General features: G+C 47.3%; 1 protein-coding gene across 2 annotated transcripts in view; it reads right to left on the reverse strand.

The window, feature by feature from the left end:
* Window positions 1-986: 986 nt before the first annotated feature.
* The window catches only part of lrfn5a (leucine rich repeat and fibronectin type III domain containing 5a), a 105,063-nt gene continuing 83,595 nt past the window's right edge, over window positions 987-22,454 (reverse strand). The window contains exons 3-4 of one of the 2 annotated variants that reach the window (XM_066675956.1): window positions 4,636-5,549; window positions 987-1,582 (exon numbers count right to left, since the gene is read on the reverse strand). In XM_066675956.1, the coding sequence (XP_066532053.1) occupies window positions 1,575-1,582; window positions 4,636-5,549 (922 nt within the window). In that variant the 3' untranslated portion in view covers window positions 987-1,574. Of the gene's footprint in view, window positions 1,583-4,582; window positions 5,550-22,454 lie in introns of those variants that run through there. The other variant, XM_066675955.1, reaches the window with a different exon arrangement.

Raw genomic sequence — 22,454 nt, forward strand, 5'->3', positions numbered from 1 at the left:
ACACAAACCAATATATATGCCCACAAACCGATATAAACAAACCAATATATGCGCCCACAAACCGATATATGCCCACAAACCGATATACACAAACCAATATATATGCCCACAAACCGATATAAACAAACCAATATACGCGCCCACAAACCGATATATGCCCACAAACCGATATAAACAAACCAATATATGCGCCCACAAACCAATATATGCCCACAAACCGATATAAACAAGCCAACATACGCCCCCACAAACCAATATATGTGCCCACAAACCGATATAAACAAACCAATATATGCGCCCACAAACCAATATATGCCCACAAACCGATATAAACAAACCAATATATGCGCCCACAAACCGATATATGCCCACAAACCGATATAAACAAGCCAATATACGCGCCCACAAACCAATATATGCGCCCACAAACCGATATATGCCCACAAACCGATATAAACAAACCAATATATGCGCCCAGAAACCAATGTATATACCAACAAACCGATATACACAAACCAATATATACGCTGGAAAACCAATGTATGTACTGGTAATCCGATATATATACCCACAAACCAATATATATACCCACAAACCAATATACATGCCAAGAAACCAATGTATATGCTAATAAACCAATGTATGTACTGAGAGTCCAATATATATACCAACAAACCAATACATACAAACCAATATATATGCTAGGAAACCAATGTATAAACTGATAATCCAATATATACTCACAAACCGATATATACAAACCAACAGTTTAAAACCAATGTATGTGCCATTAAACCAAGTAGTTTCTCCATAAACCAATATATATGTACAAAGTACATTATAATTATTTCCTGAACGGCTTCCCATACTTGCTCCGGAAAACTCCCTCAAAACCCGAGACCACCGCTCCCTCATCAGCGCAGGCTCCAGGCTTCAGAACAACACCACTCTGCTCCGCACTCGTTTCTTTTTCTGTTTATTTTACACAACATAACAACACAGTAGATGTTGTTTCTTTTCTGTACATGGATTTTTTTTTTTTATTGTTTTTTTTTTCCCCGTGCCTTCAAATAAAGGCAATATCAACGTCAACGCAAAAGAAATACTTTGATTTGTTTTGTTGGTTTCTTTAAAAAATATCAATTTAATAAGAGGTCCCAGTTTAACTTTAGTGTTTCTTTTTTGAGTCATTTTCTTTTTCCCCCAAGTCTCTGGTAGTCGCAGTTTGGAGTGTCTCCATAGTAATGCAGGAAAATCCTTATTTCCCTCGGATTGAAAGGCTTTTTTGTGAAATATCTCCGTGCTTTCCCTCAGTCTCGCTCACATTCCCGATCGGCAGACGCTCGCTTCCTGGCGCGAGGATGTTGGAAAGGCACCGATGCGTTTCTCGCGCCAAAAACGAAGAAAGAAACTCTCCGAGAGTGTCGCTCGCTCTCTGTGCGGACGCTGATGCGGATGTGGATGCTGTTGCCATGGCCACGGAGGTGGTGGTGGTGTTGGTGGTGGTGGTGATGGAGGCAGAGAGCTGGAGGTAAAATCCCCTGGCGGAGAGCATCCTCCTCATCCACACGCTTTCAGAGAACTTTAATTAAACAAACACAAGTAAAAAAATACAACAGAAAGGAGGGTGTTGTGGACAGGAAGGAGGACGTGAAGCAACACACACACACACACACACACACAGTACTGATAATGTACACACATTACACAAGCAATCACACACACACACACACACACAAAACCTCATTCAAACACACATAAACAACTGTCAAAAGTTTGGGGACATTTCCATTCGTCTCACGTATGATTTATTATGAAGAATGTAAATAAAAACAAACAAATAATCTCTTTGTAAATTTGCCACAGCATTTGAGTAACCTCATTGTTTGTATACTCCTGCTCCACTGACACGGTGGTGATGTGTTGCACCGGAGTGTGCACATTCCAAAGTATGCAGAGCAACAGGAGGACTACAGTATTTACTTGTCGAACTGCAAAGTGCTCGTGTGTGGTCAGTGGAGCTGAGGGAACGGACCGTGTACAAACCAGGGGGTGGATTTATGGGTGTACACTCAATTAATATCCAGTATCATTCTTAGTGTTATGAGCTTGTGCCGGAGCATTATGACGCTGTGATAGTTACAGAGAAGATATTTCAGCTGCTGTTAATAATAAATCTGCGTTAGAACACAAACAACACTAGGTAAGATGTGGTATTTTTGCTCTTGGGCTCCCCCTATAGTCACAGAATGTAATTCCCCTTTACAGCACTGTCCTGAAATCAAAAAAAGGTGTGTGTGTGTGTGTGGGGGGGGGTGTCCTACCCTACTACTGAAGTTACAGAGTGTGGTGAGCGTGATTACAGCTCAGTGGAGCCTCACAGTATTCAATATAATAACCCTAGTCCATTTAAATCCTAATAAAATGAATACTTAAGCAATAATACGAGAGGGAGTGCCCCATGCCTGCCACCGCAGCACACTTCTCACTTAACAGCACCACCCTCAAGTGCACTATTGCGATTATAACACAGTTTCGTAGTCATTTGTTTATCAACCGTCACACGTTCCTTTCTGCTCTTTCCAACAAACTCTTTAACGGTGTTGGACCCGTCCAGGATTTCTGAACCTTGGTTCTCTCCAGATTTGTTGGAAACAAGGCTGTATTATTCAGAGCTGCTCTCTGTCTGCATCAGGACTGAAGCAGAGATAAACGCATCAAGTCAATAACATGTCATGGTTTAACCACAGTTTACAGCGGATTCAGATCAAAGTGATGTGTATCACACACTAAACGATGCTGTTTCTCTCTGTTTAAGTTAAACGCGAGTGTTTTGGAGTGTGTCTCCAGAGCTGGTGAAGGAGAGCAGCGGAGAAAAAAGACCCGTCCACAGACGTAGGAATTTACTTTTATTTATTTACGATTTCCTTTTGTTTACAGGAAAGCAGATAATGGTGCACCGCGCCATAACCCTTTACTCTGTTCAAAATAAGGTGCGTGAACGGAAAATGAATCGATTCCCCGTTCGATGAAAAAGCCCAGGCACAGCTCTGTCTTGTAAGTGCCGGCGCCGCTGCTAGGTTACATGTGTTTTGCGGAGTGATACCTAAAGAGTGCCATTATCGTGTAATATTGACGTTCCTGGAACGTCTCTTATCCAATCACATCGCAGGGTCGGTGCACACACTTTACTGTGGTGTAATTCCAGTTGTAGCTTATAAACCCGGTCACGTATTTATACCTGAATAACAGTTTTTCAGCAGTAAACCTGCTCATATTTTATTATTTGTATTATTTATGACAAAGTTTATGACCCGATATTCTGGACCTGTGTTCTCCCAGTGTCTGTGTGGGCTTCCTCCAGGGGTTCTGGTATCCTCCCACAGTACAAACACTTATATGTTGGTAGGTGGAGTGACTTTGAGAAACTGTGTGTTTGTGTGTGTGTAAGTGTGAGAGTATGTGTGCGAGTGTGTAAGTCAGTAGGTGAGTGTGTGTGTGTGTGTGTGTGTGTGAAATTGTGCACGGGTATGAGAGTATGTGTGTGAGTGTATGAAAGTGTACACAGGTATCTGTGTGTGTTTGTGTGTGTATGAAAGTGTACACATGTATGAGTGTGTGTGTGTGTGTTTGTGTGTGTATGAAAGTGTACACATGTATGAGTGTGTGTGTGTGTGCATGTGTGTGTGAATGTATGAAAGTGTACACAGGTATGAGTGTGTGTGTGTGCGTGTTTGTGTGTGTATGAAAGTGTACACAGGTATGAGTGTGTGTGTGTGTGCATGTGTGTGTGAGTGTATGAAAGTGTACACAGGTATGAGTGTTTGTGTGTGTGTGTGTGAGAGAGAGTGTATGAAAGTGTACACAGGTATGAGTGTGTGTGTGTGTGTGTGAGAGAGAGTGTATGAAAGTGTACACGGGTATGAGTATGAGTGTGTGTGTGTGTGTGTGTGTGAGAGTGTATGAAAGTGTACACAGGTATGACTGTGTGTGTGTGTGTGTGAGAGAGAGTGTATGAAAGTGTACACGGGTATGAGTATGAGTGTGTGTGTGTGTGTGTGTGTGTGTGTGTGTGAGTGTGAGAGTGTATGAAAGTGTACACAGGTATGACTGTGTGTGTGTGTGTGAGAGAGAGTGTATGAAAGTGTACACGGGTATGAGTACTCGTGTGTGTGTGTGTGTGTGTGTGTGAGTGTACACAGGTATGAGTGTGTGAGAAGCCCTGTTTTTGCTCTGACCCTGAAGATGAACAAATGATTTAACAAATGAAAGAAATGAATGAATGAATGAATGAACATAACTGCCTCTACACCGTACATCATTCTTATGGCAGCTCTTATCAAAGCCCTGAACAGCGTCCCCAAACTTTTAAACAGTGACTCTTGTACACATTCTCTCTCTCTCTCTCTCTCTCTCTCTCTCTCTCTCTCTCTCTCTCTCTCTCTCTCTCTCTCTCTCTCTCTCTTCTCTCTCTCTCTCTCTCGCCCCCTCTCTCTCTCGCTCTCTCGCCCCCTCTCTCTCTTTCTCTCTCTCTCTCTCTCTCTCTCTCTCTCTCTCTCTCTCTCTCTCTCTCTCTCTCCATTCACACTGTACTTTCTAGGATCCACTCTGAACTGGAACACATGGCTTTGCTACCGTCTAGATCCGCGTTTTCCATGTGGACAAGCATTCCGTTCATGGACAGGCTTCGCTTGGACCACATGGACATCCCGAGCTTGGGCGCTCCCATGATGCAGTGGTGTTTGGACAGGTCCTCGTTTAGGGAAAGCCTGCGTTTGGAGCGGATCCCCTCCGCCGGCAGTGTCATGTACTTGTTGCCGGAGGCTCTGGGGTGCGCCCTCCGGAGGATGGGAGTGTCTCTGAAGCGGGAGGGGAAGGGGAGAGTGGGGGCGGGGCTCTGCGGCTGCTGTAAGGCCGTGGAGTTGTTCCGGTTGGTGTTTTGCGTCTCGGGGTCGGCCAGAGCGTCTGTTTTGGCCTCGGCGGGCTTTGGCGCCGGCTTTCGTTTCGGTTTGAGCGAACCGGACGATCCTGGAGTCGTCCAGCTGGGGCTCAGCACGGACGTGGAGGTGGAGCAGTCCTGGATGGACGTCTCAGAGGAGTGGGTTAAAGAGTCTGTCGGGGGCGGCGGAACCTTCTGGACGCCCCCGTCTGACCCCAGAGCGCCCTCTTTGGACGCGGATGGGGTCACGCTACAGCCTTGCGATTGCGCGCCGTTGGTTTGCGAGTGCATGCTGCTGACGCCGGAGCCTTTGGCTCGATCTCCAATGTTACACACTTTGTAGCGGATCATCAGGATGATGATAAACACCAGAACGGACGCCACGATGATCCCGCCGATGATGATGATCATGGTCCCGCCCAGAAACTGAGACTGCATGAAGTGGCAGCGCAAGTATTCGGACTCGGTGGTGAACTGGATGCAGCCCACCACTCGCGTCGCCGTCAGGGAGGTGATGACGTCGTCGTAAATCGCCAGAACGCAGAGGTCATACTGAGTCCCTGCCGCCAGGTTGTTCACCAAGAAGTTTTTGCTCGTGGGAGGGATCATTCTGAGGAGAGAACGGAGAACAGAGTTAGAAATAGTTTACAGAGGTGTTCTCTGCAGAACAGTGGAACCATTTTAAAAGCCACTTGTTTTTTTTTTTGAGTACATAAACATGTTAATCTTAAAGATACCAAGCGTTTACCTCAGTATTACACTCAATATTTACTAATAAATTAAAGTGGACAGCCTTGGCCTGATGGTTATTGGACCGGGCTTGGTACCAGAAGGTTCGTTTCCCATGTACAATGATCATAGAGGGTCACTAATTCAACTAAACAGTGATTAAAATTTCCCAGATCCCCCTCTGCTGCTGCTCTGAGCTGAAAGGGTGGAGTATATCACAGAATGATGTGAGTGGTGTTGCCATGTCCTCTGCTAAAACCCCCAGAGTTTACCCTGGATTTGGACGCCCCTGCAGTGGCCAAGAGCTGAGAGATAGCTGTTGACCAAAATGTAGTCTATGGTCTGTAGAGAAAACACACACCAACACATATACACTCTGCGCCCCAGACTTGGCACCGTTTGTGGCTGAAAGATGTGGACAATGTTCCATTACAACTGTCCCCTTGAGATACTCCTCCATTCCCAGCAGGGATTTAGAGGCTGAATGCACTGAAATCAGGGACTCTATTTAGGAGAGGGATGTGATGGTGGTGGACTGTTACTACGTGTCCTGCTAGTACAAGTGGATCAGACACAGCAGTCACCCTTTCTCCTTGTTCCTCAGCGCTCAGGACCCCCACAGAGCAGGTGTGATGTGGTGGTGGATCATTCTCAGTGCTGCAGTGACACTGACGTGGTGGTGGTGTGTTAGTGTGTGTTGTGCTGGTGTAGAGTGGATCAGACACAGCAGTGCTGCTGGAGTTTTTAAACCCCTCAGTGTCTGGACCGAGAACAGTCCACCGACCAAAAACATCCAGCCGACAGCGCCCTGTGTCACTGATGAAGGACTAGAGGACGAGCGACACACACTGTGCAGCGACAGATGAGCTACTGTCTCTGACTCTACATCTACAAGGTGGACCAACGAGGGAGGAGTGTCTCACAGAGTGGACACAGGGTTTAAAAACTCCAGCAGCACTGCTGTGTCTGATCCACTCTACACCAGCACAACACACACTAACACACCACCACCACGTCAGTGTCACTGCAGCGCTGAGAATGATCCACCACCACATCACACCTGCTCTGTGGGGGTCCTGAGCGCTGAGGGGCAGGGTTAAAGAAGGATAACAAAGTATGCAGAGCAACAGAAGGACTACAGAGTGCTGAATGAGGAAACCGAGAGGTCAGTTTCTCTATGAAGGGCCCTGTTTCCACTCGAGCAGTTTCTCCAGCTCGACCTCGACAGAATTTACATAACGACCCACTCTATATGCATCACTAAGTAAATGAACTGGGAGACTGCGCTCAGAGGAGAAAGAACGATAGAAATAAATATAAATATCAGTTCATTCCCAGTACACATCAATAATCAGCCAAAGCCTACAGTGCTATCAGGAAGATCTCTTATCTGTGTGTGTGTGTGTGTGTGTGTGTGTGTCTTGCTGAAGGCCTGTTTAATCAGGTAATCTGCAGAGTGCACAAGTGGAACAGCAGTAAATCAGCTCAGACCTCGTATCTCCTCGCTGGGTCCACTATCACTCTTACAGAGCCTTTCCCTCCACACATGAACAATGCTGCTGCTTATCGAGCAGCCCCGCACACACACACACACACACACACACACTCTCTCTCTCCACCTGTCTGGCCTCCAGCCGAACAAACACTCGCCTCATTCACGGCCCTCAAAGCCTCGGCTGTGCTTCTCCCACCAAAGGCTCATCAGATTCTGAGCACGTCTTCACTCAGTGGAAAATGTTTCACGTGCTTCACAGAGGCCTTTCACACCAGCCCTGCGCTGCTGGAACAACTCTGTGAGGATTTGATTGAAGTCACACCAACATTGGAGAGGTTTGCTGATGCCGGATCAGGAATAACGGCGGACATATTGGATGGAGCTCCATCTCTCAAAAAATACAATAAATAAATAAACATTATTAGGGTGGGTTTATGCCGCTCTCGCTTCGGGTGAGGCTCATGTGCAGCTGCTCCAGACCAACTGTATTAGTCAGTGCTTTTGTGGCACCCGAACACCAAAACATGCAAATCCACTGAAGCCCAGCAGGTGTGGCTCAGTGTTGTAATGGGAAACCTCCTTGTCCTAGGAAATTTGGTGGTTGCTGGAGGTGTTGTTGGAGGAGCCAAAAGGGGGCGCTGTCCCTTTGGTCTGTGTGGATCCCAGTGGCTGGGGGCAGTGAGGGGACACTGCTAAATAAACAGCGTTGTCCTTCGGATGAGATGTAAAACCGAGGTCCTCTCTGAGGCCAGTGAAGACCCTGGTGCATCTTTTAGGGCTAAATCTGCCCCAGTGGTCACTCTCTCTGACCTCCTGACTGCCCCCAGCTTCACAAAACACCTCAGTCCATCCCTCCTGTCTCCTCTCGCCCTAATCGCCGGTGTGGGGTGAGGGGACTGGAGCGGATCGGCTGCTGGAGCATCGTCCCGGTTGAGGTCCAGATGCACCTCAGTGGAAATGGAGGAGACGCCCTAATGTTTCAACGAATGGAAAAAGTGTCTAGAAGTGGAGCTATCATTCATTCATTCATTCATTCATTCATTCAGTCAGTCATTAAATTTTGTCTGGAGCAGAAAGAAGACTGAATGACAGTCTGCTGGTACAGGTTTCTATAAATATTACAATGTCAATCAAATGAAACGTAAAGATACATTCCATTGTCTGTAACCCTTATCCAGTTCAGGGCGGTGGTGGGTCCAGAGCCTACCCAGAATCATTGGGCGCAAGGCAGGAACACACCCTTGAGGGGGCAACACACTCACATTCACACCTACGGACACTTTTGAGTCTCCATTCGACCTACCAACGTGTGTTTTTGGTGCGTGGGAGGAAACCAAAGCATCCATAGGAAACCCATGCAGACCCAGGGAGAACACACCATACTCCTCACAGACAGTCACCCGGAGGAAACCCACACAGACACAGAGAGAACACACCACACTCCTCACAGACAGTCACCCGGAGGAAACCCACGCAGACACAGGGAGAACACACCACACTCCTCACAGACAGTCACCCGGAGGAAACCCATGCAGACACAGAGAGAACACACCACACTCCTCACAGACAGTCACCCGGAGGAAACCCACACAGACACAGAGAGAACACACCACACTCCTCACAGACAGTCACCCGGAGGAAACCCACGCAGACACAGGGAGAACACACCACACTCCTCACAGACAGTCACCCGGAGGAAACCCATGCAGACACAGGGAGAACACACCACACTCCTCACAGACAGTCACCCGGAGGAAACCCACGCAGACACAGGGAGAACACACCACACTCCTCACAGACAGTCACCCGGAGGAAACCCACGCAGACACAGGGAGAACACACCACACTCCTCACAGACAGTCACCCGGAGCAGGACTCAAACCCACAACCCCCAGGTCCCTGGAGCTGTGACTTAAACACTACCTGCTGCGCCACCGTGCCGCCCCCTACGGATACAGGCCACAAGATGTTATTTCATGGCCACCATGTTGCAGCCTCAAACATCAGTCCTTCTTAATTCATGTTTAATCCTTTGCTGTAAAAAAAGGGTTCAACTGAAGCACATATTTACCTTTAACTTCTCTGACCCCCTCACTGCTCACCAGCAGCTCAGCTTTCAGAAAAACATTTTAAACCCTATTTTATTATCAGCTCCACTGACCATACACATACACACAGTATCCCATCTGTTGCTCTGCATAATTTGTTAGCACTTTCCTTCTGTTCGTCAGCACTCAGGACCCCCACAGAGCAGGTGTGATGTGGTGGTGGATCATTCTCAGCGCTGCAGTGACACTGACGTGGTGGTGGTGTGTTAAATTTATACTTCTGCGTTGACCTTAGCCGGACCCTACCCCATAGCCTGATGCACACCTCTCCAAAAATGTAGCTACACATTGCATCGATGCAGACTTCGACGACTGTGATTGGTCAGTAGTCGGATGGACATTGTTTATGTTGAACCAAAGAGGTACATGAGCTCCTCTCCTCCACACACAGACACGCAGACAGCAGCCCATTCACAGCCTGTAATTTCCTCAGACATGGTGTGGGCTTCAGGGATGAATAACAATTTTTAACAAAGAAATAATATGGAGGTCTCAGAGAAAAAAATAAATATATAACTCAACAAGGAGCGAGACCAAGCTAGAAAAATGTGCCGGTCTGTCCCAAACAACGACCTAGTCTCTAAACAGCGCACTTTAAAGATTTATAAAAGTAATTCTACTACAAATCAACAGTGTGTACTACACAGTGTAGAGGAAGATGTTTGCGATTCAGCCCCTAGTGGTGTGGCGGTGTAATTGCAGAGCGGCGCAGGCACCAACACCGAAGTGTAAACTATCACAACGGCGTAGGCTCTGCACGGACTCGACGCAGAAGTATAAATCGGCCTTTAGTGTGTGTTGGGCCCTGACTGCACTGGGAGAACATCAGTGGAGTTACGAATTGATTATGAACTCCACACATTACAGGAGAAGATCCACTACTGGGAAGATCTTTTACAACCTCTCTGAAATCAGAGACGTTTCGCGATTGTTGGGAGGAGCAAATCAGCCTCGAAACTGGGCGACTGTCCAGCAGTGTGGTCCGGGAGGAAGAACGTCTGGAGAAGAAGAAGAAACACCTTTATTGATCCCCTTAGGGAAATTGCTTCTCTACATTTGACCCATCCTTGGCAGTGAAACACACACTAGTGAGCAATTCCTTACACACTCTGGTGGCAGTGAACACACACACACAACCGAAGCAGGGGGCTGTGACCGCCTCGGTGCCCGGGGACTAGTTTGGGGGTTAGGTGAATGAATGTTTTCTTGCCGGTCGCAGGAATTGAACCAGAGACCCTCCGGCCTCACGCTCGCTTCTCTAACCTCAAGGCCACGGCTGCCCCCTCTGGAGGCTGTCTCTGGGCGTGTACTGTAACATATGAGCAATACGCTGCTGGACTGAGTGGACGTAATGGAGCTGGTGATGTCCAGAGGCTCTGTCTGGATTTCGCTGAAGCAGCAGCCCAGCTGTCCAAGTGCTTTCACCTCGGACTTCTCTAACACAGAGCTTACTGAAGACAGACAGCAGCTGCTGAGCTCATCAGGACCTACAGCACACGTCCCCTATAGCTCTCTCTCTCTCACACACACACAGACACAGACACACTGACACACACACACACACACACATACACCTACACACTCAAGTCATTGTTTCCCCTACAGGAACATCACATTTAAGTGACAGTTTGAGGAACAAATCCAATCTAAAATATTTACACAATATCATTCACACACTCACCCAGTCACTCTCTCTCACACACACACACACACACACAAACTCACATCTGTGGACAGAGTCACACACTCACTCAGTCTACCAACATGTGTGTGCTTGGACTGTGGGAGGAAAGCGGAGCACCTGGAGGAAACCCACACAGACACAGGGAGAACACACCACACTCCTCACAGACAGTCACCCGGAGGAAACCCACACAGACACAGGGAGAACACACCACACTCCTCACAGACAGTCACCCGGAGGAAACCCACGCAGACACAGGGAGAACACTCCTCACAGTGACCCGAGTTGAAGATCCTACCCAGGACCCTGAGAGTGTGGTAGTGTGGCAGTGGCACCATGACACCCTCATTATGTAACACCTAACCCACAGATTTAGGAAGCTTTATGAACAAAAGTCTCAGGAGATGTCAGTGTAAAAATATCTAAAATTAGTGAATATGCGGATCAAGGTTTTTTGTCCTGATTCCATACTTTTATTTTCCTAAATAACACTGTTACACAGTGCACACTTAAATTACAACGACTACAGTGGCCAGTAGAGTCAGATCACAGCAACATTTACAAAGCATGTTACATTTTAGAAACACCAGTGATGGAGGGAGTATTCACATCGGTCACAACCGGCTCGAGGAGGAGGACAAGGATGTTGAGGAAGGGGAGGGGGAGGAGGTGGATGTGGAGGAGGAGGAGGAGAAGGAGAAGGTGAGGGGAGGAAGAGGAGGTGGAGAAGGAAAAGGAAGGGGAAGAGGAGGAGAAGGAGGAGTTAGAGAAGGAGGTTGAGGTGGAGGAGGACGTGGCAGGAAGGGGGGGAAGAGGAGGAGGATGTTGAGGAGGGGGAAGAGGTGGAAGATGAAGAGGAGGAGGAGAAGGAGAAGGTGTGGGGAGGAAGAGGAGGAGGAGAAGGAAAATGAAGGGGAAGATGAGGAGAAGGAGGAGTTAGAGGAGGAGGTTGAGGTGGAGGAGGACGTGGCAGGAAGGGGGGGAAGAGGAGGAGGATGTTGAGGAGGGGGAAGAGGTGGAAGACGAAGAGGAGGAGGAGAAGGAGAAGGTGTGGGGAGGAAGAGGAGGAGGAGAAGGAGAAGGTGTGGGCAGGAAGAGCAGGAGGAGAAGGAAAAGGAAGGGGAAGATAAGGAGAAGGAGGAGTTAGAGGAGGAGGTGAAGGTGGAGGAGGACGTGTCAGGAAGGGGGAAGAGGAGGAGGAGGTTGAGGAGGGGGAAGAGGTGGAAGACGAAGAGGAGGTGGAGAAGGAAAAGGAAGGGAAGAGGAGGAGAAGGAGAAGGTAGAGGAGGAGGTGGAGGTGGAGGAGGACGTGGCAGGAAGGGGGGAGAAGAGGAGGAGGAGGTTGAGGAGGGGGAAGAGGTGGAAGACGAAGAGGAGGTGGAGAAGGAAAAGGAAGGGAAGAGGAGGAGAATGAGGGGGTAGAGGAGGAGGTGGAGAGGGAGGAAAAGGAGGAGGTGTAAGGGGAGGAAGAGGAGGAGGAGGAAATGTGAGTTTGCTGCTCAGAGGAAACAGAGGATCGGACTTAAAATGGAGATCAATAAAGCCGATACAGATCAGTAAAACAATGCTGAGATCGGCCTCGATAGCGATATCTGAAATGAGATCAGGACATCCCTCTGTAAAAGAGAAATGAAACCCATATTTTAAAGCATTTATACATCCATAATTCTGAATTACATAAAGAAATATATAACATTATTAATAAGAATGATTAATAACTTGATAAAACACCCTCTACTCTTCACGCCGCAGTCAGGAATGTGGAGCAGCATCACAGTGGTTTCTAAAGCACTGATGAAAACGACTCTGGGCTTTTCACATTCAGCTGGTTATTACTCTCCCATCCTCAGCTTTCACGACCGTAACCAGCAGCCGACGGCTCTTTAAGTCTCCGAACGATGTGCTTATGCTCCTTTTACTACTGCTGTTTGTAATCAGAGGATGAAAATCCTCCCATTTCGTGCCTGCCATAAAACGCAGAAGGTGTTCTCTTTAAAAACGAATGGGATGTGGACTTTAAATTTAATGGTGGATTTCATATTACCTCCAGTTGCTTTAACAATGAGCTCAGATCAGAAATGACTATCATCCACGCAGAGTGGAGCAGGCATATCATTTCCAATACACTCCGCACGCCCTGATGGTTTCAGACACAGATGTGGAAAAGCATCCAATAGGATCCTCTGTGATGTCAACAGGCCCAATGCCTGGGCCACAAGTGTGGGCTACAGTTCTCTAAGGAGATGGAGTAGAGCTCAGCACTTGTGCAAGAACAAGGACATTAAACTGTGCTGAGATGGTTGTGTACTGAGGTTATTTTGAAATCACTACTAATGAGTCATTTAAACTACTTTTATTTCATCTTAAAGTTTACTGAGTATACGGGTCGTGTTTTATTTGCCGCTCTTCTAATTCATTAAAAACATCAAAAGTGTCATTAAATTATTATTAAAATATAACAAACTGAAAAGTCATTAATACAAATCAACCAACAGACAGTACCACGAATACGTTTGAATATGAATCTGAATAAAATCAAAGCTGTAGCACAACATTCGATATATAGCATTACAAACTGCTTGTGAATTAAGCGTACAAATATAAACTGCTATAGACGTGGTGATAATATATGAGCATTACACTCAGTATATATTGTGGGTCAGTGTAATTTAAATTATAATAATGATTTAGTACAAATTACTGGTTCCAAAATAACATGAGTGCATCAGCACAGATGAGTGGAGTTGTCCTACATCAGTCCCAAACACAGTAATGTTTGAAGCTGAATGACATAAAATTATCACAGCAATGTTGCTATGGGAAATACATCCCATTCATTCATTCATTCATTCATTATCTGTAACCGCTTATGCAATTCAGGGTTGCGGTGGGTCCAGAGCCTACCTGGAATCATTGGGCGCAAGGCGGGAATACACCCTGGAGGGGGCGCCAGTCCTTCACAGGGCAACACTTTTGAGTCGCCATTCCACCTACAAACGTGTGTTTTTTTAGGAAACCGGAGCACCCGGAGGAAACCCACGCAGACACAGAGAGAACACACCACACTCCTCACAGACAGTCACCCGGAGGAAACCCACGCAGACACAGAGAGAACACACCACACTCCTCACAGACAGTCACCCGGAGGAAACCCACGCAGACACAGGGAGAACACACCACACTCCTCACAGACAGTCACCCGGAGGAAACCCACGCAGACACAGGGAGAACACACCACACTCCTCACAGACAGTCACCCGGAGGAAACCCACGCAGACACAGGGAGAACACACCACACTCCTCACAGACAGTCACCCGGAGGAAACCCACGCAGACACAGGGAGAACACACCACACTCCTCACAGACAGTCACCCGGAGGAAACCCACGCAGACACAGAGAGAACACACCACACTCCTCACAGACAGTCACCCGGAGGAAACCCACGCAGACACAGGGAGAACACACCACACTCCTCACAGACAGTCACCCGGAGGAAACCCACGCAGACACAGGGAGAACACACCACACTCCTCACAGACAGTCACCCGGAGGAAACCCACGCAGACACAGAGAGAACACACCACACTCCTCACAGACAGTCACCCGAAGGAAACCCACGCAGACACAGAGAGAACACACCACACTCCTCACAGACAGTCACCCGGAGTGGGAATTGAACCCACAACTTCCAGGCCCCTGGAGCTGTGTGACTGCGACACCTACCTGCTGCGCAACCGTGCCGCCCACGAAATACATCCTAGAATATTCAAAATAAAGCAATCATTCAACCAGCTCAAAACAAAGACAATCAGGAAATAACCTAAAACCTGAACATATATCTCCACAGCGACACAAAGGGTGGAGATCTAATGGTTATTCTGAAACTAATGGTGCCATTGTGCCATGCCCCACCCCCAAACACACACACACACACCTTTCAGAAACTTTAAAGGTGGGAATAATTGCTGAGGAACACCTCCGAACTGGAGAGACATGGCAGCCTTGCCCTTAAGCGGGAGAATGCCTCGCACCATGCAGAACCCAAACATGAAACCCCAAGAGCCCACCATCAACTTGGCAGAGGTTGGATATGAAAACAGTTTGTATATTGGCGAGTGGATGGTTGGCTCAGCATCAAATATAGCCATCAGTTCTCTGTGATTGTGATCTGAAGAGGAGAGAGAGAGAGAGAGAGAGAGAGAGAGAGAGAGAAAGGGCAGCTGTGTCAGAGGGAATGGAAATCAATAGTATTTGGGAGCTGTGTGAAATGGCCGCTGCATCTGTCCCTGTGACTCCCACTCCATTATTACAGCTCTGTCTGAGTTTATATAAATCACTGACGACCATCCACCATCCGCCATTCGCGGTTGATTCATACACCACCTCTGTTGAGTCGAAGGACAAGACCTCCCTGTTCCTTCCCTCACCAAACGTTATCACATTTCAGAGACTGGGTCTGAGCAGTGGAATCCTCTCAACAACGGGTAGCACTTAGTGTCCTACTCCAAGCGTGTTGAGCACAAAACAGTTAATCAGTCTGAAAAGTGTGGCAAAGCCTCACATGTCTCAGAGGGTTGGATATGTGTTGGATTTCCTGTGCTAAATCGGCCGAAAACACACCAATAAATCAAATCCAATTGTAAATACTTAAGACAAATAAGTAGTGTTTATTTCCAAGCATTCCAAGCTCCTAAGATCTGTTTACCGTTTGAAGAGCTGTGGAGGAGACATCATATGGACATTGTTTTCAAATAAATCCTTTCAGTCGGTTATGTCACATTATTTAGCCCAGAAATAGATGTTGAAATTTGGGCTGAGATTCATCTGATTTGGTACAAATTTAGCCTAAGACTTGCGTTATTTTTTATTTTTTGGACCACATGCCACTTTCCAACCACATTGCGACATCTTTTTCTACCAAATCTAAGTTATATTTAGACTGTGGGCTTTTCATTGACTCTTTTATGGATGAGCTCTGTCTATAAAATACTCAAATCAGAATAAGAACGTGCTAATATTTATCCTCGCAGCTTGATGGCACTGTTAGCCCTCTTCCACCTAAAGTACTTGGGGTCTTAAACCAGTTCTGTTCAAGATTCTTACAAACGTAGTGCTTTCCATTTCTGATCGGAACCAAGGATACTTCATCATTGGGGGCGCTGTGGGGGCTGGGTTCCACTGTCACTGTGGCTGAATTCAGCACCAGAGCCATAACTAAATGGATAGAGTCAGGGCAGAATCATGGTTTATCCACTGGTTACAACAGGTTCTGAGATCTGATCCAATCTGCTGAAGAGCAGCCTCCAGGTGCACTGACAACAGCCCCAGAAAACAGAGCATTTTCCTGTCTTTATTTCCTTGTGATATTTGTTCAAATCAGAAATCAGACAATGTATCAGACAATGTTCCATGTTCCCATTTAAGAATGAAAACGTCCACAGACCTGTCTGGTTTTCTGGTCTTTTACCCAGAACGCCACAAAGGAAAATAAAACACTGTAAATGACCCGTCCAGATCCACTGCGCCATAACACTTTATTTGAGGCTCTAAGCTCTTTCTGGAGCTTCGTTATCTCGACTCGCCGACTGATGCCATCATGGTTCATACTGAAGATACTACTAACTTTTTGTTCTGGCCAGGAAACAAAAAGTACTGGTTCTGGAGCTTGTATATATTGGTGGAAACATGCCAAATGTTCCATGTTAAAGGAAAAGGGCTATGTTTGATTGGGGGAGGGCGGGGTCTAGCTAATGTGGGAACTAGCAATGACTCAAATACTAGTAGTAAATGTGGTTAAAAAGCCCATTAACTGTCAGCCACGAGTTCAGTCTCAGGAAACACCTCATATAATCTCACACAGAGCTTCAATAATAGATTTGAGAGTCACAGGGACAGATGCAGCCCACATTTTACACAGCTCCCAAAAGTCACTGATTTCCATTCTCTCTCGCTCGGCCTCGCACTTTCTCCACTCCTCAGATGAAGACCAGGGGCCTGATATCTGTATTTGGAGTTGAGCCGAGGACAGGGTCCTCTTTCTGCTCACATTCAGCTTCTGTCGCTGTTAATATCTGTCAGAATCTCTGCTACTGCAGTGGGCCGGAGTATGTGTCTAAATATATTGAGGTTTTTGAGCTCGGACAAACTCCGGGGCCGAATGGCTCCATTAGCTTAAGCTTCTCCAGCAGGTCACTGTTCGGAGAATGCTGCCAGTGTCTGTATCAGTCACTCTAGTGCCACATCCTGAAAGTTTCACTACTGCTCTTGTCCTCCTCCTCATTTCCTACAGCTCCTCTCCTGTCCCGGAAGGTTGCAGAAGAATCCAGGACAGGAAACGAAGAATATCACACTACTAAAACTCCTGCAGCCTGTCAAAAAATATTTTCTTTAAACCACACCCCTGAAACTCCTAAAGACAATTACAAGCCTCTCTTTTTTAAACACACCCCTAACAGGACTGCAGCCAATCAAAACCCTCTCATAAAGGAAAGCTCCAATCACAGCACTCTGAAAACACACCCCTCACACTCCTGTGGCCAATCACAAAACTCTGAAAACATGCCCCTCGCACTACTGTAGCCAATCACAGCACTCTGAAAACACACCCCTCACACTCCTGTAGCCAATCACAGCACTCTGAAAACACACCCCTCACACTCTCGTGTGCCAATCACAGAACTCTGAAAACACACCCCTCACACTCTCGTGTGCCAATCACAGAACTCTGAAAACACACCCCTCACACTCCTGTAGCCAATCACAGCACTCTGAAAACACACCCCTCACACTCCTGTAGCCAATCACAGCACTCTGAAAACACACCCCTCACACTCCTGTAGCCAATCACAGCACTCTGAAAACACACCCCTCACACTCTCGTGTGCCAATCACAGAACTCTGAAAACACACCCCTCACACTCTCGTGTGCCAATCACAGAACTCTGAAAACACACCCCTCACACTCCTGTAGCCAATCACAGCACTCTGAAAACACACCCCTCACACTCTCGTGTGCCAATCACAGAACTCTGAAAACACACCCTCACACTCCTGTAGCCAATCACAGAACTCTAAAACACGCCCTCCCCACACACTCCAGCAGCCAATCACAGAACTCTGAAAACACACCCTCACACTCCTGTAGCCAATCACAGCACTCTGAAAACACACCCCTCACACACCTGTAGCCAATCACAGCACTCTGAAAACACACCCCTCACACTCCTGTAGCCAATCACAGCACTCTGAAAACACACCCCTCACACTCCTGTAGCCAATCACAGCACTCTGAAAACACACCCCTCACACTCTCGTGTGCCAATCACAGAACTCTGAAAACACACCCCTCACACTCTCGTGTGCCAATCACAGAACTCTGAAAACACACCCCTCACACTCCTGTAGCCAATCACAGCACTCTGAAAACACACCCCTCACACTCTCGTGTGCCAATCACAGAACTCTGAAAACACACCCTCACACTCCTGTAGCCAATCACAGAACTCTAAAACACGCCCTCCCCACACACTCCAGCAGCCAATCACAGAACTCTGAAAACACACCCTCACACTCCTGTAGCCAATCACAGCACTCTGAAAACACACCCCTCACACACCTGTAGCCAATCACAGCACTCTGAAAACACACCCCTCACACTCTCGTGTGCCAATCACAGAACTCTGAAAACACACCCCTCACACTCCTGTAGCCAATCACAGAACTCTGAAGACACACCCTCACACTCCTGTAGCCAATCACAGCACTCTGAAAACACACCCCTCACACTCCTGTAGCCAATCACAGCACTCTAAAAAACATGCCCCTTGCACTCCTGTAGCCAATCACAGAACTCTGAAAACACACCCCTCACACTCCTGCAGCCAATCACAGCACTCTAAAAACACGCCCTCCCCACACACTCCAGCAGCCAATCTCAGAACTCTGAAAACACACCCTCACACTCCTGTAGCCAATCACAGCACTCTGAAAACACACCCCTCACACTCCTGTAGCCAATCACAGCACTCTAAAAAACATGCCCCTCACACCTCTGCAGCCAATCACAGCACTCTAAAAACACGCCCTCCCAACACACTCCAGCAGCCAATCACAGAACTCTGAAAACACACCCTCACACCCCTGTAGCCAATCACAGAACTATGAAAACACACCCTCACATCCCTGTAGCCAATCACAGCACTCTGAAAACACACCCTCACACTCCTGTAGCCAATCACAGCACTCTGAAAACACACCCTCACACTCCTGTAGCCAATCTCAGAACTCTGAAAACACACCCTCACACTCCTGTAGCCAATCTCAGAACTCTGAAAACACACCCTCACACCCCTGTAGCCAATCACAGCACTCTGAAAACACACCCCTCACACTCCAGCAGCCAATCACAGCACTCTAAAAACATGCCCTCCCCACACACTCCAGCAGCCAATCACAGAACTCTGAAAACACACCCCTCACACTTCTGCAGCCAATCACAGAACTCTAAAAAACATGCCCCTTGCACTCCTGCAGCCAATCACAGCACTCTAAAAACACGCCCTCCCCACACTCCAGCAGCCAATCACAGAACTCTGAAAACACACCCTCACACCCCTGTAGCCAATCACAGAACTCTGAAAACACACCCCTCACACTTCTGCAGCCAATCACAGAACTCTAAAAAACATGCCCCTTGCACTCCTGCAGCCAATCACAGCACTCTAAAAACACGCCCTCCCCACACTCCAGCAGCCAATCACAGAACTCTGAAAACACACCCTTACACTCCTGTAGCCAATCACAGAACTCTGAAAACACACCCTCACACTCCTGTAGCCAATCTCAGAACTCTGAAAACACACCCTCACACTCCTGTAGCCAATCACAGCACTCTGAAAACACACCCCTCACACTCCTGTAGCCAATCACAGCACTCTAAAAAACATGCCCCTCACACCTCTGCAGCCAATCACAGCACTCTAAAAACACGCCCTCCCCACACACTCCAGCAGCAAATCACAGAACTCTGAAAACACACCCTCACACCCCTGTAGCCAATCACAGAACTCTGAAAACACACCCTCACACCCCTGTAGCCAATCACAGAACTCTGAAAACACACCCTCACACTCCTGTAGCCAATCTCAGAACTCTGAAAACACACCATCACACCCCTGTAGCCAATCACAGCACTCTGAAAACACACCCCTCACACTCCTGTAGCCAATCACAGCACTATAAAAAACATGCCCTCCCCACACACTCCAGCAGCCAATCACAGAACTCTGAAAACACACCCCTCACACTTCTGCAGCCAATCACAGAACTCTAAAAAACATGCCCCTTGCACTCCTGCAGCCAATCACAGCACTCTAAAAACACGCCCTCCCCACACTCCAGCAGTCAATCACAGAACTCTGAAAACACACCCTTACACTCCTGTAGCCAATCACAGAACTCTGAAAACACACCCCTCACACTCATGTAGCCAATCACAGCACTCTGAAAACACACCCCTCACACTCCTGTAGCCAATCACAGCACTCTGAAAACACACCCCTCACACTCCTGTAGCCAATCACAGAACTCCGAAAACACACCCCTCACACTCCTGTAGCCAATCACAGCAATCTGAAAACACACCCCTCACACTCCTGTAGCCAATCACAGAACTCTGAAAACACACCCCTCACACTCCTGTGGCCAATCACAGAACTCTGAAAACACACCCCTCACACTCCTGCATCCAAATGCAACATTCTGAAAAATGCACCTAATAATCCTAACACAGGGATCTTCTGAAGATATGACACTCTCCACCACCCACCTCCACTAATGTGCAAAGCCCACCTCTGGAAGTTACGCAGTGCAGTTTCTGCAGTGCTGAGCCCAGAGTAGCAATGACAGAGCCACTGCTCCCCCTTTTACAGCTCACTGGAACATCACAATGATTTTTAAGCTTTTATTTTAAGGTGATAATGCTACCTGCTGTTTTTTTTGATCCACACAGAGCCCTGTTTCTATCAGGTCTGTTGAGTGGTTCTCTAATGACACCAACAATTATCTGGACAAATGCCAGTGTGTTAGCATTCACTCGCGAAAAAGTCAACATATAAATGAATAATTAAGAGCCACTACACTTTAGGTTTGACGAGGTTGAGCTCCGATGCCCATTTCATGCACAGATAATCTCTCGGGTCACTGAAGTTAAAGAGACACACGCTTGAAATCCACCACAGAAACTCATTGTACATTCAAGCTAATTCCACTCCAATTAGCCCTAAATTGTTTGCAGATGGAAATGAGCCACACTCGTTAAGCTAATTGTCCTTATTGGCTTTTCCTCTTAGTGAAGGTTGGGGTTTGCCACTGCAGAGGGAGGTGTTCTGCTTATTGCAAACACACACAAAAGCAAACCAAGGAGTGATGTCACCCACCAACCAAGTTGTTTATGGTTTAGTTTAACAAAAAAGCAGAAAACATTTATTTAAATCTCTTTATTTAAATGTTAAATATCTAATCTATTTGTAGTTAATTTTCCACTAGCTTTGATGCTCTCTGGCCATGAAACCCTCACATCCTCGCATCATATATTCATTCATATACTGTAAGCATTCTGACCAGGGTAATAAGGCACAAGGCAAGAACAGTCCATCACTGAGCATCACACACATACATCTCTGGACATTTTCACACACCCACCACGTCACTCACACACACCTCTGGACAGTTTCATACCCCCAGGAGTTGTGCGGCAGTGACCACCATGCTGCCCAGAGTAAGGTTGTAATAGTAAATCTAAAGTCTAAATTTGAGTATTGCTTGGATTGTGAGTAGAAAAAGGAAACAACGTCTAAGACTGAACTTAGAAGGACAAACTAAAAGCTAGTCTCTGGGGAAGAATGACAGCTGCAATAGAACCAAAGATTAGACTGAGTATGTTTAAATATGTTTAAATGCATTTTAATGCTTTACATATATCCATCCATCCATTCATTATTTGTAACCATTATCCAGGGTCACAGTGTGTCCAGCGCCTACCTGGAATCATTGGGCGCAAGGCGGGAACACACCCTGGAGGGGGCGCCAGTCCTTCACAGGGCAACACACACACTCACACACATTCACTCATACTTACGGACACTTTTGAGTCGCCAATCCACCTACTAACATGTGTTTTTGGACTGTGGGAGGAAACCGGAGCACCCGGAGGAAACCCACGCAGACACAGGGAGAACACACCACACTCCTCACAGATAGTCACCCGGAGGAAACCCATGCAGACACAGGGAGAACACACCACACTCCTCACAGACAGTCACCCGGAGGAAACCCACGCAGACACAGAGAGAACACACCACACTCCTCACAGACAGTCACCCGGAGGAAACCCACGCAGACACAGAGAGAACACACCACACTCGTCACAGACAGTCACCCGGAGGAAACCCACGCAGACACAGGGAGAACACAACACACTCCTCACAGACAGTCACCC

The sequence above is a fragment of the Hoplias malabaricus genome, chromosome 1 (genome assembly GCF_029633855.1).
Source record: "Hoplias malabaricus isolate fHopMal1 chromosome 1, fHopMal1.hap1, whole genome shotgun sequence".
Classification (NCBI taxonomy): Eukaryota; Metazoa; Chordata; class Actinopteri; order Characiformes; family Erythrinidae; genus Hoplias; species Hoplias malabaricus.